General features: G+C 41.6%; 1 protein-coding gene across 1 annotated transcript; it reads left to right on the top strand.

Moving 5' to 3' along the window:
- Positions 1-521: 521 nt before the first annotated feature.
- On the top strand, positions 522-4,125 carry ppib (peptidylprolyl isomerase B (cyclophilin B)). Its single transcript, XM_070972622.1, has 5 exons — positions 522-778; positions 1,967-2,080; positions 2,308-2,401; positions 2,925-3,109; positions 3,713-4,125. Exons 1-5 carry the CDS (start codon positions 644-646, stop codon positions 3,833-3,835), a joined length of 651 nt encoding a protein of 216 aa, XP_070828723.1. The 5' UTR covers positions 522-643; the 3' UTR covers positions 3,836-4,125.
- The last annotated feature ends 13,990 nt before the right edge of the window (positions 4,126-18,115 follow it).

The raw sequence follows: 18,115 nt of genomic DNA, 5'->3' as shown, positions 1-18,115 counted from the left end.
TGCAAATTTGGACTAAATATATTGTGCTGACATGATGTATATTGCTAAATAAATGTTTAATTAGTTTACTTGAAGGTGACAGTGTCAGTTGGGGCCCACAACCTTTTTTTATTCCCCATGTTGTAAGATGAGTAGTTTTAACAGCACTATCTCATAGATTGGAAAGTAGGACAACTGCATAAACAGTTACATACTGTATATACACAGTCTGGTGGTATTGCCAGTCCTGCACAATCATTTACAACAACAAGCATTTAAAAGAACATTTCTGACATGCATTTTTAGTGTAGTTTAAATCACATTCCCGTCTATTGGGCGTGAATACATGGGAACAGAGTGTATGTTCTTCCTTCCTACATGGGAACACACTGTGTGCTCTGTAATTCTACCGTTTTAGCAGATAGGAAACGGTGTAACGCGTCTGCGTCTGATTGGTTAAACTTCTGCGGTACGTGAACCAATCAGATCCCCGTGCGTCTGTGCGCAGTGTTGAAGCCCGGCCCCTGCGTCGTGGAGACGTCGCAGCCTGGAGTGTGTAGCGGTTGCTGCTGCAGTCTCCACCCCGGATACTACACTCCTATCCCGGTTTATATAAAGGTAGCACGATTTACAGGCCGTCCCGGGCTGCCCATTTTTCTCGTTGATGGTTAGACTCTGCGAGAGAAGGATGAAGTTCCTTGTAGCTGTCACAGTCATTGTGGGATCACTGATTTTTCTCGCGTTCCCAAATGGCTCATCTGCTGACGAGAAGAAGAAGGGGCCCAAAGTAACTGCGAAGGTAGGCGGTAGCTCGCAAGCTAAGTTGCTAGTGTGTCCCGTTTAAAAATCCGTCCTGGATGCTAACCGCTAGCTGCGGATTGTAAAGCCACGTCACACGCAAGTTAGTCTCTGTCCGGTCATCCTGACCGGTTGGCTTGGAAGCTAACCTTAGCTAGCAGACGGCTAATGTGAGGTGTCGTGGCTGAAATAGTCAGCAGTGTAGTGATTGAGGACGTTCACAGTCCCATTAACCGGTTCACATAGAGGGATTCACCACTTTTTCCAGTGCAGGGCAGCAAACTTAATGAAAAGGCTTGTGCTAATCTCCGCGGAGCTAGCATAGCTAATGTAGCCAATGTGTAGGCCTTAACGGTCGGTATTCTCAAATGTACCAGTTATCAACTGCTGCACATCCATGTAAGCCTGAAATGATTTGAGGCGCTTTCTGCAGTTAACCCACTCGGCTGCAGCCCAGCAGATGTTTTCATGTCTGGCCTTGTTATGTCTGGATGCTGCAGGTTTGTCCACGTCTACAGTTACACGGAAGCTGACCCCGCAGGGTCCTTGTTTCTGATGCTCCTTAGTGTAAAACTGGAAATGATGCTTCTTCACTTTCAGCACATCTAGTTTTAGAGACTGACGCCCATATCAAATCTCTGTCTTGCACCACAAATTCTTTATATTAAATGTGTCTAGTATTTTTTTGTCCTGCAAGTTTTGAGTCAGAATCATCAATTGAATAAAAAAAAGAAAAAACATGCCTGTAAGTTACACTGAAAAATCATTTCTGTTGGCTGTAATTTTGTCATGTTGGCAAATAACCCTAACTGCAGAGAAAAGAGAGATAAGACAATATAATTTAATTGCTGTTATGTCACATTACCACTGGGCTAAATCCTGAATAAGACAAACGTCACGTGGAAATGGCTGCAGGCAAACTCCTCAACAAAGGAAGACTTGATTGCAATTGTGGACAAATGAAACTGTATTGATTATCTAAGCTTTACATTATGTACATTACTATATGAGCAGTAAGTAAAACAGTGGAAAGAATGCATTATATATTTACCTGTGAGCTTATTCAAGGATCCTGTGCCTCTACAGTTATGTCAATCCTTCCACTTTGATTCAAAAAATCAGTAAAATATCGATGGATAAAAATGTTTTTGCCTCGTATTGGGATGTAAAATGACTTCTTCTTTTCCAGGTGTTCTTTGACTTGAGAATTGGAGATGAAGATGTTGGAAGAGTTGTCATTGGCTTGTTCGGGAAAACTGTTCCCAAAACAGTTGAGAACTTTGTGGCTTTGGCGACCGGAGAGGTGAGACCGTCAGAGCCTCGTTTTCAGTTGGTGTACTGAGTGTACGACAGTCTGAGAAAGCACAAGATTTACGCCTGCAAGCTATAGGTAGCAGACATAACTTAAATCATCTGTTTGTTTTTACTGTCCTAGGATACAGAGAAGTCACAGTTCAGTGGGTGTAGAAGCTGATTCAGCTGATGTCCCTTTCAGATTTTTCAAAAGTTTACTTTGGTCTCATTAAACAGAAAGGATTCGGTTACAAAGGCAGCAAATTTCACAGAGTCATCAAGGACTTCATGATCCAGGGTGGAGACTTCACCAGAGGAGATGGCACCGGAGGTAAGACGGCCACTGACACCTGCAGAATGGCATTCACATCTCATGTCTGTCTGCATCAGTGCAGCTCTGAGCAGTAATGACTGAGGGCTGTCTCAGGCTTGGGCTCTTTAGGGTTTTACCAGGCAGTTCAGCTGTGCAAACTGTCTGAGACAATGTCTAAATTCCACTTTTTCTGCTTGTTTTCCATAAGATTTACAACAATCTCATAAAGCATAAAACACTAAAAAGTGTTTTATGCTTTTATGACTTGAAGATTCCTCCTATGGTTTTAAAAAATGTATCACCCAAGGCACTGGGAGTTATCTGAGACTTTGTGCCTGGAGCGTTTCCCAGTCAGAATGACGCACAGTGCTGTGCAGCAGAATCTGCCGTCTGATTAAGTGAAGATAAACATTTGGCGATTGAGATGCAAAGGCTGCTCTAGAGAGGGAACGTTTGCGGAAATAACACGACACCAAACATCTGCTAATTGTCCCTGTGCAGATTTAAATGGTACAAATAATAATTTTTTCTTTAAATGAAGGCAAGAGCATCTTTGGAGACCGTTTCCCTGATGAGAACTTCAAGCTGAAGCACTACGGCCCCGGCTGGCTCAGCATGGCCAATGCTGGCAAAGACACCAACGGCTCTCAGTTCTTCATCACCACCGTTCAGACCCCATGGTTGGATGGCAAGCACGTCGTCTTTGGAAAAGTTCTAGAGGGGATGGTGAGTGTCAGCGTTATGTCTTATGTCTGATTTGCCACCAGCAGAGACGTGTAGGATCTGTCGAAGTGCCAAAAATAGCAGGTGAATTTCAGATGAAAATAGACTGGTTTCCTGCTCTGTACCCTCCTCTGGTGCACTGCGAACAGATCAAACAAAGGAAGTTAGACAAACACGCTTCACAGAGCTGCATAAACTGGCAAATGTCTCATTTCCATTGTCTTCACTTAGAAGCTTCAATGAACATTTTACAGCTTTCCCACTTTTCTGAATGCGTGTGCACAGATCAACAGCCGGCTGTCGCTTTGACGTCAGTGACAAACAGGCGAAATGACTCAGAAATGAATCATGAATATGAATGTCATCCAAATGCTGAGGCTGAGGAGCATGCAGAGGAGGGGCTCTAATACAAATGAGCCAGTAAAACACACCAGTGTTTGAAATCAATGAAATAATGTACTTAAATACAATTTTGAAGTACTTAAGTATCTCCGTTGTATACTGTCAGAGATGTCATTTGTTGTATAAAGATGTTATAATTCCTAACTTTTTCAATGAGGTTGTGACAGTGCAGAATCACTCATCTTTTTTTTTTTTACCTTCTAGGATGTGGTGAGGAAGGTCGAGGGCACAAAGACAGATGGCCGTGATAAGCCTCTCAAAGACGTCATGATCCACGATTGTGGCACAATCGAGGTGGAGAAGGCGTTCGCAGTGGCCAAGGAGTAGAGTGCTGCCAGAGGAGAACAGGGCAAACTGGACTGGGGGTGGGGGTGTTGGGGGAGTCGCAGAGGCCACCTTGTTTTATCACGAACAGCCCTGTGGTCCTGGAGAAGGGGCTTTGGGTCATTCAGTGTCGGTGGCTGCCGTCTTAAAGCATCAAAAGCGCGCTAACATCGAGCAATCACAACGACACTCGGGGTCCATTTACCAACGAGCATTCCAAGGTGCACTTAACTGTTCGTTGTTGTTTTTTTGTAAAAAATGAAATCTGAAATAAAGGTTTCAAGTTTTGTTAACTTGCTGAGTGAATTTCATTGGTGTCACTCGCACCATACGAACTCTTTACTGCTCATCACTGTGGAAGAGTTTCAACTGTTTGCTCATGTTTGATATATTCAGAACGGATTTGTGCATTTTTAGGTGAAATGCACTGTGAAAACACCATCCTTACACTTATTTATATCCATACTGTCAATTTATGGCAATTCTTCTTGTGGCCACTAGGGGCGTTTTCTCATGTTATTGTCTGACTGACTGATTACACACAGTCTGAAAACTGCTCTCAACACACACAACAACCTGCCAACTGTCTCCAGATGAAGCTGAAAGTTGTCAAATTTGAAATCTCACCACGCTGAAGACTTTGTGTTTTATTTAACTGATTGGTTGTTATCATCAGTCATGCGCATCGTGGTTATTGATCTCAAACAAGTCACAGCAAGGTTGCATAAAGGGTCAGTTCACCCCTTTTACAGTCTGCACTGATCAATACAGATGACAACACATCAGCTGATGTGAACATTTTTGACAAAGATCCTAAAATTTCTGTAGTGCAGTTAATTTAATTACCACTTAGCTATCACTCAGCTGACATACCAATGTATATCGATATATACAGAATATGTAGGCAGATGTATCCTGGATTGACACCACTTGAGGTAAAATGCAACAAAAATATTTGATACATGCTTAAAACTAATGTTGGAACATAAAATACTGCATTAACTCCGCTGCTGTGTAGTATTTCCATTTTATGCAACTTTTTTCTTCCACCACCTACAATTCAGAGGTAAATAATATACTTTTTACTTCACTACATTTATGTTAAAGCTTAGTTACTTTGTAGATTCAGACACAATGTTTCAAAATGTAATCAAAAATAAATGATGTATCAATACAGACTAAACTATGCAGCAGGCTAGAAAGTAGTTCTGCAATATTAAAGTGATGAACATTAATGCATTAGTAATTATAATCAAGATTTTGAGTGCAGGACTGCTTCTTTAAGTAAAAGATCTGAGTACTTGTTCCACAGCTGCTCAAAGCTCTGAGTAAAACCTTTTAAACCTCAGACTTGAAGTAAGTTTGGACAGACAGACTTTTCTGTATTATGTGAAAGTGTGCGTCTGGACTGCAGAGGGCTCCCTCTCACCACACAGCAGAGCTCAGGCAGTCCATGTTTGTGGTTTCACATGTGATATTACTGCAATAAAAATGAGGAATTGGGCCTTTTTGTGTTACTCTGTCTATTCATGATTGTTGTGGACGTGAAATGGCTCTGCTGGCTTTCTGCTGTGTTTGTTCCACTTCTATCACACATTACCTCCCCATGGAAAGAAAGTTGTTTACAGAAGATTAATTAGTTTGCTTTTGTCCTCTTCTATGGTAAATGGTGGATTTTCCTGCACCAGGACACTGTGGTTAATGTCCTCAGATACAGAGAAGAAAATGGACGTTGGAGACACCTTCCTGTGATTGTCTGATCTTCCTGATGCTCATGTGGCAAAACCACTCCCATTGGGAGCTTCGAGCAAACAAACAAACACACAGTTTGCAGACAGCTTCAGGTCGAACGTGCTATCATGTCTGTACAGTGTGTTCTACTTGACTGGGTGTTGCCTTAGAGTCATAATTAGCTGCAGATTGTGGATTACAGTGACTACTCAGCCATTTTGCATCCATACAACCAGACAAAACAGTGATTTCCAGATCAGGTTTGTCTGCTTTTTCACACTGAATCAGCAACAAGATACATGAAAGACAAAGTGAAGCGCACAAATAATGAGCTCATTATCGTGCAAGTAGTGCATGAGATGCCTCTGTGGAGCATCGTGGCCACGTGGGAATAAATAGCAGCCTCTTATGATCAGGGGCATGACTCTAAATTTGGGGCTAACACTGGGGGTTCACATAGTCACTGTGTTGCACTACAACACTTGTGTTTTCACATTTCATCAACTTTCCATCACATGCATGCAGTATCTTGTGCAATATTACAGATTTTCTTTAATTTTGCATATTTATCTTTTTCTATTGAGACATGTTTTCTTTTTATACACTCTTACATATCTTTTTATCTAATGTGCAATAGTGAAAACTCTGTACTTTAACCATGTGCAATTTAAATTTTCAAATTAGCAAAATTATTTTTCAATGCACTCCCCCTTTTTGTACACACACACACACACACACACACACACACACACACACACACACACACACACACACACACACACACATCCTTTTATATTCCTGATACTGTTGTTGCTGCCTGTTACACCCTTATTATTAATAAAGTATTATCTTATCTCTTGTCTTATCTTAAATAGGAGCTAAAGACTATAACATTTACAATATGTAGCAGCTACCTACTTCAGCTTTGGGCGGCCCACAATGATGCCTCTGATAATAACTGATGTTCTTACAGTATAATGGAATCTATTCCCATGTAGCCATTTTTAAAGCGGCATCTGGAAACATGTGGAGGCCATGGGAACGGTGCAGTGGGAGGGAATGGTATTCCCAAACACAACTGACCTCCTCTGCTTTTGTCAACTCGCAATTTGTTCCCAAGCTGGAAAAGTTCATCACTCATCTGTTTGTTTGCTTGTTTGTTTAACATTTTGTTTGCTGAATCAGCACAGAGTGTAGAAATGACATGTTAGCTGAGCGGCTGCTGGCTGTAGCTTCATACTGAGAATATAGAGACGTGAGAGTGGTGTCAATACTCTCATCTAACTCTAAAATGTCAAACTATTCCTTTAAAAAACAACTTTCTGGCATTTTCAGTTTCGAGTCAGGTACTAGCACAATCAGTCAGCCATCAGAAACAAAAGTAAAATCCATAAACATCCACAGTCTTCTGACTCATCCTGAAACAAGATTTTGTTTCCATGCTATGATCCCGTAGTACTGCAGGTACACACCCTGACTGAAAACACTTCCCACCACAGGGGAAGTCCATCTTTATTTTCAGACGTGGTTTAGTTGCATAATTACAGAGCAGAGTGTAAGCGCTGTGATCAGAGTATCATTTGGAGAGATTATCCCACCAGAACATCAAATCATATCTCCATGTTTGCTTTGATGAGCTGTGAATTAAGTTTGAAATGAGTTTAAAGTTGTAAAAATGGATGTTGTGCCTCAAGCCTTTAAATTCCTCATTGCTTTTCTTTGTAATCCATCTTTTTTATATATATAAATGACTGAGGGGCAATATGCTTAAGTATTGCTAAACAGCAATACAGCCAAGACAAACTATTTCTGATGGGACTCACAGAGAGGATCTGTGCCCTGCAGTCCGTGTTTTGCCCAGATTCACTCAGGCATCCAGTGACTCACCAGAAGGAAAATATGGAAAGAATTCCCTGGAGTCGGCACAACCGTGGTCTTGGTTAAACCCTCTGTTGTTCGGTTTGGCCTTGTTTGTGGCGATTGGGGATTGTCCAGTGAAACAGTGTTATTCTTCACTTACTGGCTTTACTGGAAAAGCTGTGACGGGCCGGACATATCTGGCATAGCTTCCTGCAAGAGGCTTTGTCAACGAGATTAAAAGAACACTGGAGAGAATCACAACAGCGAGCGCTGGAGGTTTTCTGTCACACCGGACGATCGAACGTCCACATCCTGCCCTCCTGTCAGGGACCAGTGGGGCATGTTTTTCTGTTTGTCTCCTCACTCTGAAAGCTTGAATGTACATCTGCTGCAATTTAGTAACTGGAAACCCTCAAGAATCTAATCAGATTACTAAATCGGAAGATGGATTCTTGCAAAGTCAAGAGTAGGCCTTTTTCATATGAAGTTTCAGGAAGTAGTCAGACCCCTTCATTTGGTTTTCTGTTACATTAAAGCTGCACAAATCAATGTTTTTATATTAACAATGGTTCAAATGACAATATGTATGTGAAAGGTGTCGCTTGTAGGAACAAACTCATAGAGAATTATCACCTGATGGCCGTTTCCTCTTGGCTTTACAAAGCGTTGGAGCGTCTGAGCTCATCGTTTTGGTTTGTTTTGGTTTTAAAAGAGTAAGCCAATGATTAAGCTCTGATAATACGATCAAACTCACAATAGAGAAATTGAAGAAATCCAGAACTATCATCTTTCTGACTTCACACGTTCTTCTTCCACAGTCGGACATCTACCCACAATGCAATCCTACTGCAGAGAGTTCGAATAGAACCATGGGTGCATTATGCTAATAATGGCTAATATAGCCAGGTCAATATGTACTTAAAGTATCAAAAATAAGTTCTCATAATACAGAGTGTCTACTGTCAGTGTTAATATTTTTATTGTTGTATTAATGTGAGCAGTATTTTAAAGTCATTGTTGGTCAAGGTGGAGCTTATTCTAACTAGTTTTTAATCACTTACTTATTAACTGAAGTACAAGTACCATGCTAAAAGTACAGTATTTGTGTAAATGTACTTAGTAACTTTCCAACACTGTCTCTAAGCACCGCAGGCAGCTGTTTTCAGTGAAACACTCTAAAAACCACACAGACGGACAAAGTTAGGAACCTGCTGGTGAACATATTGGAGCGTTTAAAAGCTAACTTGGTGGAAACCAAAACAGAGCTATAAGAAGAGTGTGTGGGAGGCTGCAAACACTACTCTAACCTAATGCTCTCTTTGCTCCATGTCTGCTGGATGTGTAAACAGCTAAGTAGTTGTTTGCTAACAACTTTATGAGGCTTTAGCATGTGTATGATTTTCAGATAGTCGTGGAGTCCTGCCTGGAAGAGGCCAAAAAGAACGAACGCTGCTTTTTGAATCGTTTTTTTTTAAATGTCTGTAGTTTCATATGTATTTGTATTAAGGTATTTTTTCTTTTCTTCTTCATTTCTTCGTTCTGCAGAATTTCCTCCATGCTCTGTCAGACTCGATCAGCATCATATGTTGCATGAACTGCAGCAGATGTCTGGTCACAGGGTTCAACTCGAACATTGGCTGGGGTTCATCGGGACACTGAGAGACATGTCCCTAAGCTCCAGCGCTGTCTTTCTTTGTGTTCTGCATCATTGTGGTGCTGAAATTTGAATCTTCCCCCCAGTTTGAGCTCATGTGTACTGTGGTTCTGTTTCAACTCTCTCAGTGTCTCTATAGCAAAGACCTGAATGGTGGAGTGCTACACAGATTGTCCTTCTTTCAGGTTCTCCAGCCTCTGGAGTCCTCACTTTACTTGTCAGGGCTCCTCTTGTTCACTTACTGTTTGGCAGGATTTCAAGCTCTGGAGTTGTGGTGGTTTCATATTCCTGAAGGGGCTCACTATGCTGCTGTGGGCCTTTTCAGAGCTTCAATCAGAGCCAAACACAATTCTATCTCAGATGTGTGTGGAGAGTTGCTTGGACTTCTTGTGTTGGATTTTATGTCTCAGGTTTGTTCTGGTTAAGGTCCAGAGTAAAAACAATAATAAGTGACAAGTGTCAATCCAAATGCAGTTCAGAGTAATGGAGAAACTGAGAAAAATGTCTCCAAAAAATATAGTAAATGTGGCAAAATCAAAATAGCTGAATACTATCCAATGCTGCAGTACACACTGTATTTCCAAAACTCAGCACAAAGTTAGCTGGCAGCAGAAAAGTGATGAGCTCAAATGAAAAGTTTAGGTTTTTAACAATCCATACCTGCAATGTGTTTCTCCTGATGAGAGTCTCCAGTGAATGGAGAATATGAATGTTCTTCTCATCTTTAAAGTCTGGCTTTATTGCTCATTTTTAATTTTGTCAACTATTCCCATGAAGTTGCATCGGCAAGTGTGAACAATCACGTTCACAACGTGAATGCTTGGTTACAAAGCAAATAGAACTCTAAAACCGTGATCCCACCCAAAGTACCCAGAACTTAGAGTCTCAGGAATTACTTTTCAAAGAACTACAAAGTTCCTTCATCCTGTTCTTGTCTGCATTTTCAGTGTGGTGTAAACACCTGGAAAGATTGGGCATATAGGTATATGTGTGAAAAAACTATGGCTTTTTATGTATGTTTATGTAATTTTTCCACACGACTGTACAATGAGCATCATCTTCCTTCCTACCACAAAAAACAAACTCATTTATGGATGCAGATTTTTAAAAGTTGTGGCTAAAGTGAAGTGCTGCAAGTGTTCGACCAGTCAGATATGTTCAGTGCTACAGGCCCCACCCCCAAAGTCCCTCACTTTTGCCAAGCACTGCCCCTGAGCAGGGACATTTTGGGTGTATAATAATGTCCCCAAGACTTAATTTAGTTCCTGAGGAAAGTTTCTTACAATAGACATGTTGCTGAAGAAACCAATGACTTAATATACAGCATGTTTGTAGGTTGAAAGGCCTGAACGGGAGCCTGGATCAAGTTCAAAACGACAGCCAAAGCACGTCCACAAAGATAAGGAAGCACAAACATGCAGTGTACAAGTCAGAGGGGAAACAGTTTGACAAGAGAAGTATAAATATACAACATCAGCAGCGGCGTGGGAAAGGTCACCGTGGGAACTGGGCCTTGTTTTTTGTCAATGAGTTTTAGAAAGCCAAGCGCTGACTCCAGTACAACAGACTTTTGGGTTCCCACCCAGACCTATAGTCGAGCAGTGGTGTCACATCCATTCCTTCATTGTTCTCCAGTTTCCTTTGCTGCTTGCAGAGTTTGTCACGTTGTTCTCTTGATGGAGCTTTCTTCAGGCCGCGGCCGAGGCTGCGGTGACACGCCGGGTTCCCACGATCTCCTGCCCTTCCTCCAGAGTTACTGCTTGCTCACTGCTCTGAACAGGAAGACGGTGCAACAAGGCCACTGAGAGTGTGGGCTAATTTAGGCCGGCTCTGTCAGGTTTCCATTGTCTAGTATGGGATTTACGTGAAAGACCGTGTGCCTGTGTCTTCTCTGAAGCTCATCACTACAGTTACGTGCGCATGCATGATGTGAACTTAGCAACATAAATGCACTTCTAAGGGTAGAAAGAGGAATATCTTCATAACCAGTGAGAACATTTTCCAGTGAGGGGTGAGGTCAAGCTTGGAGGTCAGAGAGCAGCAGTGCTTCCTCTAATTTTATGCCATAAGAGAGTATTTTCTAACCTGGGGGTCGGGAATGCTGGTCATTTGGCCGTTCACTGCTTTGGTCCAGACTGAAATATCTCAACAGCTATTTGATAGATTGTCATTTAATTTTGTTGAGATATTCATGGTGCCCAGAGGATGAAGCCTACTGACTTCAGTGATCCTCTGACTTCTTATCTAGCAAATGTTAGCTTACTTACAAGCTAAATTAAGATGGTGAGCAAATGTTATACCTGCTAAAATTTGCATGTTAGCATCATCACCGGTGGCACAAGAGAAGTTCTGTGTGGAGTTTGCATGTTCTCCCCGTGTTCACCTGGGAGATCCTCCATAAAAATACCTCCACTAAAAACATGCAAGAAGATCACCACCTGACCAATGGTGACGAAAGGAACTGGGTCCCCAGGCACCGCTGTCAGCTGGCAGGTCTCCTGGTCTGCAGCGGAGGAACGACATTCCAGGATGGGTTAAAAGCAGAGAAAGAATTTCACTTGCATGGCGTGTGCAGTTCCCTGTAACTCCCTGCTGTGAGAAATAAAGGGATTTCTTCTTCTTCTTCTTCTTCTTCTTCTTCTTCTTCTTCTTCTTCTTCTTCTTCTTCTTCGATTATCATGTAGTCAGAGCAGAAAGTTGTCTGTCAGCCTCTGAACAGCTGTAGATTCTTGTTGTTGATAATTTTACCTTAACATGGACTGTGACAAGGGAAAATCTCTTCCAAGTCTTTGTTTGAGTGCATGAGACATATACAAAGGGCCACAAGCAGCCATTCATTTAGTTTAAATGGAGACAGTCCAGAAATGCTGGTAGGCATTACCCAACTTTCCCAAACCAGTCATTGTACATAATTAGCTCTTGCGTGTGCTTGCATGCATTTGATCTACAGCTTAATGTCTCATATATTGTTGGGCCATGAAACTATAAAGTCAAACTTTACTCATACTATATTCCCCTCCATGTTTCACTTTTAATAAATTGTCCTGAAACTTTAAAATCCATTTTTACCTCATCTTCTCTCCATCATCTCCTTCTCTGCCTCTGGATTAAAATATAATTAATAAGTAAAATCTCAGGGGATAACAGCTTTCCACCTGCTCTGTACAGACCAGGTGGCCTTAATGCTCTGTATGCTCTGTGTAGAGTACTTGGCTAATTAAAGTCACTCCCCCCAGCCTGGATGCATATTTTTGGGGATGTGATAAAACACTGTGGCGTGGGGACACTCTTAAGTGCTGTGCTAGAGACAATAAAAGTGCTGCTGCACTCCTGCTGGTCTCACGTAGCCGGGTAATGCCAGTAGCACTGGGTTATGCTGACTAGCTAATTGAGGGGGTTGTGTAAGAGTATGAAATATTCATCATACTGTAGTTCCTCAGGCTATGGACCACTGTGCCAGACAGTCAAGTTATTTTGAAATGTGTTTTGAGAGAAATATGGAGAAGAAAGCCTGTAGGTGTGTGTGTGTGTGTGTGTGTGTGTGTGTGTGTGTGTGTGTGTGTGTGTGTGTGTGTGTGTGTGTGTGTGTGTGTGTGTGTGTGTTTTAATCCAATATTTATGGGCCTGCATGCTGCAGGCAGGAGCTGTAACTTGTGATTTTTACACTAAAAGTCTCCTCCGCGTGGTGCACGTCATATGGTGGATGGAAATGGGACAGCAGGACTTATGTAATAAAGTGCGGAGCTGAGGGGCAAGACGAGCTTCTTTTAGAAAGAGCAGCTCTGTTGGCCACTGAGACATCGACATATCTCAGTCAGATACGAGGCCCGCTGAGAGATTACCCACTAGTTCCTGCAGACTGCCTCGCCCCCCTGAGAGGACCATAGTCCAACAGTCCACCGCTACTGTTCTATGAGGAAAAACTACGTGCAACATCTAACTTCTATGCTCACAATAAGACTTATGATTGGGTGCCCGAAGCGGCTCTTATAATACATGAAATATTACAGTGTTTAACCCTATTGATTAAATTGTGCTCAAATTTGACTGTTTTCTCGGTCTTTCCATACTTTTCATACTGCATATTGCTGCAGACTGTCATTAATTGATGTGCAGAGACTGGGATTATGTGTCTGAAGATCCAGTCAGCTGCAGGGCACACTCTCAGGACACTGAGACTCTCCTGCAGGGTTGCATCACAGACAGACAATCAGCTTAGAAAGGTGCTGAGTATGAACATGAGGACTCTCTGACGTGAACTCAGCACGCGTGAGTTTTATCACCTGAGGGCAGCTTCCTGAGACAAAGAAGGTGACACACGTGCAAGAGACTTGACCAACAGTGCCAATGTGTGACCAACAGTCTGCAACTGTTAGTCAGCTCCAGTTCGACAGTTTCCCTCTCAACAGAAAGACTTTAACCTACAAAAGCATTTCTTTACTAATGCAGCTTTTAAAGTTTTGTTTTTTTTTTTTTCATTTCTGACTGAGAGAAATATGAAAATAAACTAGAGATTATTTTAAGATTATTTTCCCATTTGTGACAAATTCATATGTTGCACAGACAGCATGTTTCTCACTGGACTTTATTCAGTGGAATGTATTTCTTGACAAAAATACTCTTTGATTAAACTGCTTCAGAGTCTTCACTACATGTGCTATCTGGACAGACATGGATGTAAATGCAACTTGAGTGTTTGGTGGAGGCATGCAACCACGAGGCACTGTAACCAGTCAGCTTTGCTGCTCATGCATGGCATCAGGTTAAACTTGATGAGAAAAGTATTTCCACTCACACCAAATGTAGTTTTGCCAAAGTGTGATGATTTTTCCTCTCCGTTTTTCCGCAATCAGTCTAAGTATCTGGACATATTTTACAATGATGATCTGCATTATTATTTGAGTATTTGGGGTAGCAGTTGGAGTGGAAAGCCACACAGCATCTACAAACCCTCATCCACAGCCTGTTAATCAGCCCCCAGACAACATGCTCTGTAGAACAGCATCCGCCATGCGACTTCTAAAAGTACATGTAAACAATCTGAAAACATTTGAAGAACAAAAGCGGACAATTTGTCCTTCCCGTCGACGCCCACACGCCCGGCTCCATTGTTGACGAGGACCTCACCCACAACAATCACTGTCATCATCATAACTTCCGCTGAAGTTTTGGCAAAGATGGGCTGCTTGTATCCCAACTCTTCTCTGCACAGAGCCCAATTACCACAGTTATTTATGCCAGTGGACATGAAAACACAAAGTGGGGAAATATGGGAATCCTGGACATGAATTCCAGTGCATCCCTGTTGTTGTTGTGATTAGCTGCACGTGTAAATCAACCTTTCACCACACAGAATGTGGGAGGCGACACACAAAACTACACAAGCACTTCTTCAGTGTTCCTCTTTTCTTTCTGGCACTTTGTAATGGAGATACTTTAGCTGCAAGCATGAAACCTGAAGAAAGGTATATTCAGAAGTTGCTGCCCCAGTTCTGATGTTTTCCCCCTGTGTTACACGCATGTTTTTTACACACAATGTATACAAGGAAATAAGATATTTCTATTTGTCAGCAGGGATAAGATGTTTTCTAAAATCTGATCTGTGCACCTGCAGGCTGTACTGTGAGATCACTGTCACTTAAACAGAGTTCATTTCAGAGACCTGCCTCTATTTGAATTAAGACCACAGCAGACATCAGCATCCAATATGTGACACATTTCCAAGAAATGGACGAGCTGTGGCCATAAAAAATGTGAACTGTAGAGTTAAGAAATGGTTGTAGCCAGGACTTGTTTGTACCAGCTATCAATAAATACAGGAACACAGACTGTGCTTCTGGAAAAAACCAAAACAAAAACAACAGACTTGTGTATATATATTTATCTTGTTATATTTTTACTTTTTTAATTGCTTATTTTTAGTAGATGTGTCATGCACCAACCTCACCAAAACAAATTCCTCGTATGTGTAAAATCGTACTTGGCAAAGCTTTTTCTGATTCTGATTCTGATTCTGATTCTGACTCTGATGAGTATGTTTGAAATTATGCTGCATTCATATACTCCTCAGATGGTCTCGTTCGGGAAGTCATTCTTCTGAATTTGGTGTGTTCATGAGCTTTTTAAATCACAACGTGGAAACAACACCAATGCCACAGAGACAATGTGTGATAAATACCTTTTCTAACTAATCTAGATCCCTGTGTGTGGACAGCAACTAACGGTTACCATACCACAAATTACATCCATCCATCCATCCATTATCTATACCGCCTATCCCTTTCGGGGTTGCGGGGGGCTGGAGCCTATCCCAGCTACAATGGGCGAGAGGCGGGGTACACCCTGAACCGGTCGCCAGCCGATTGCAGGGCCACATGACAAACAAACATTCACACTCACACTCACACTCACACCTACGGACAATTTAGAGTCATCAATTAACCTAATGAGCATGTTTTTGGTCTGTGGGAGGAAGCCGGAGTGCCCAGAGAGAACCCACGCATGCACGGGAAGAACATGCAAACTTCACCCAGAGAGGCCCCGCCTGACCCGGGGATCAAACTGACAACCTTCTTGCTGTGAGGCACGCGCACTACCTGCTGCGCCACCGTGCAGCCCCCACAAATTACATGTGAACAGAAATTGATATGCACTACATTAATTGATAAAAAGTTTCTTACCATCAACCAAACCCTTACTTTCGTAAATGTGTCTGCATATATGATGTCAAAGTAAGCAAGTCATGGAACAAAGTTTTTGCTGATTTGAGAGGATGTTCACGTGAATTTTCCCAGTCTGGAACAAATTTTTCCTATTATTCCATGGCATTCACATGGCAAAGCAGGAAGCTCTGTCCTAAGTTTGCTAGCTAATAAGTGAATAAAGACTTTAGGAATGTGTAATTTGCTTGCAAGGAAACAATTAAAGCACCATCCAATCAAGGGCAATCAACTATGTAAAGAGGAAGCCAATGTGGCTTCACAAGGAAGCAAAACTTCCAGTAAATTACGTTTTTTTTTAGACACAAGAGATTCAAAACATTGGCAGAAAATAGTCATATATCCAAGCACTTTAAGTAGTTTAATGTCAAATAACATTTGAGCAAAAAAAAAAAGCACTACGGCCTGCAGTGTGAATGTAGTTTTATTGTTGAGTGCACTTCACATATTTACTGAGACTATTATGCTTTATTTAAATGACACATAACTCGACTCATCCTCTCTCTTACACGACTGATAACACCTCCGATTAGACCCATTTCTATCCTCACACATCAACATCTGGCATCAACAAAAGGGCGCTCTTCAGGCAACAGTTTTTCAGACTCATTGTCCACCGAGCTCCTGCTGAATATTTCATCCTCAAAGCAGAGATAGAGTGTCCCGTGCCATTCACGCGATCTGTCTTTTGTCTTCAGTGCGAGGATATCGACAGACAAAACGAAATACCAGGTCAGCGGTGTTGGTCTCAAACAGCATCAAGGCGACAGGTTGAAACTCGAGAGATGTTTTGTTTTTCAGCCAGCATCTCATCTGGACTCTCTGACGCTGTGCTGGAGTTCATAAAGGGCAGCCGAGGGACAGTTTGTCCTGAAACTATGATGCTCAGTGTTCACCTGAGCTTCAGTCCGGGTTCAGATTGCTGCTTTCTGCTGCTGCCGCACATCTGCTGCAATCACAAAGGGCTGAAATATCTCAACAACCATTGGATGGATTGTCAGGAAGTTTTGTTCAGACATTCATGGTCCACAGAAGATGATGCCCTCTGACTTTGGTGATCCTCTGACTTTACCTTAAGCGCCACCATGAGGCTGATATTTGAGGTTTGAAAGTCTTGAGTCTATCGCATGGATTGCCATGAAATTTGGTATATATTTCAATGCCTCCCTCAGGATAAATTGTAATAAGTCTCTTGATTCCTAACCCATCTAGCGCCATCATCAGGTTCAAATTTTAATTCATGTAATACTTTATGATTGCTGATGACAAATAGCTGTACTAATGGCACTTCATGGGCATCTGCTGCGCTTCGTGTTAAGTGCTCATTAGCACAGTTAGCATGCTAACATGCTAATTTAGGAATGTCACCATGGCAAACTTTCCACCAGCTAAATGTCAGCGTGTTAGCACTGACACTGTGAACACTGACTTTAGCATTTCGCTCAAAACCTGCTAGCAAGTACAGCCTCATAGAGCTGCTCCCCTGGCTTCAGACTCTGTCTTGTTCTGGAATATTCTGAATATTATTTGGTAAAACTGAAGTGAAAACCAATTTGTGCTTAAAACATTTAAGAGTTATGCACTGGAACATTGTAAACTGTTATAATATAAGGTCAAAACATACAGTATACAAACTGCTCAAGCTCTGCTGGATCCTGCCATTTTCTGCTAATATGTGCTAATCCACTAATCAGTCTAATCGTCCTTTACTGCACTGTTTATTTGTTTCCATTAGAAATGTTTGTTGTCACCAATAATAACTTAAGTACTAATCTAAAGAATCTGATTGTAACAAATGTGAATGAAATTAAACTGAAGTCTCATTGTTTTTAAGATTGTCATGTGGGAACAGCAGCAGTCCACCAGAGTTTGAGACGGAAAACAACACATATAGGTCAGCAAGGAAACAATGTCTCAGCACATTTCTTTGCATTACAAATAATGAGGCCAAGAATTTGACCTTGTTCTCAGTATTTCTTGGCAGTCTCAGTGTGACTGCACTGAAAATGCTCTGACTCTCCTGCAGAAGAAAAAACCATCAATCTACCACTCCCATGCAAGTGTGAGCTTGTTAGTACTATGCACTCAAATTATTAGTCAGTCATGTTTTGTAAGAACATGTTTTCCTCATATCGTATTCGTCTGTATTGCAGATACTGTAATGATATAAAACAAGTAAAGGGCTGAGAAAGACCTTCATAACTGTGCCACTTAGTATGTTTTTTAAGTTTATATTCTATGTTATTGTGTTTTATTTTAGTTTTATCTTAGTGGAGGATAAGACAGAGCGTTAACTGTCAGCAGGCATTAATGTACAAA

Source organism: Chaetodon trifascialis, chromosome 10, assembly GCF_039877785.1.
Source record: "Chaetodon trifascialis isolate fChaTrf1 chromosome 10, fChaTrf1.hap1, whole genome shotgun sequence".
NCBI lineage: Eukaryota > Metazoa > Chordata > Actinopteri > Chaetodontiformes > Chaetodontidae > Chaetodon > Chaetodon trifascialis.
The sequence above is the reverse complement of the archived record's forward strand: the minus strand, read 5'-3'. Positions and strand labels throughout refer to the sequence as shown.

Excerpts from the sequence above, each read along its gene's own strand:
- ppib (XM_070972622.1), top strand. The coding sequence starts at position 644 with ATGGTTAGACTCTGCGAGAGAAGGATGAAGTTCCTTGTAGCTGTCACA. Across the intron at positions 2,081-2,307 it reads TGGCTTTGGCGACCGGAGAG|AAAGGATTCGGTTACAAAGG; the intron begins GTGAGACCGTCA and ends CTCATTAAACAG. Across the intron at positions 3,110-3,712 it reads GAAAAGTTCTAGAGGGGATG|GATGTGGTGAGGAAGGTCGA; the intron begins GTGAGTGTCAGC and ends TTTACCTTCTAG.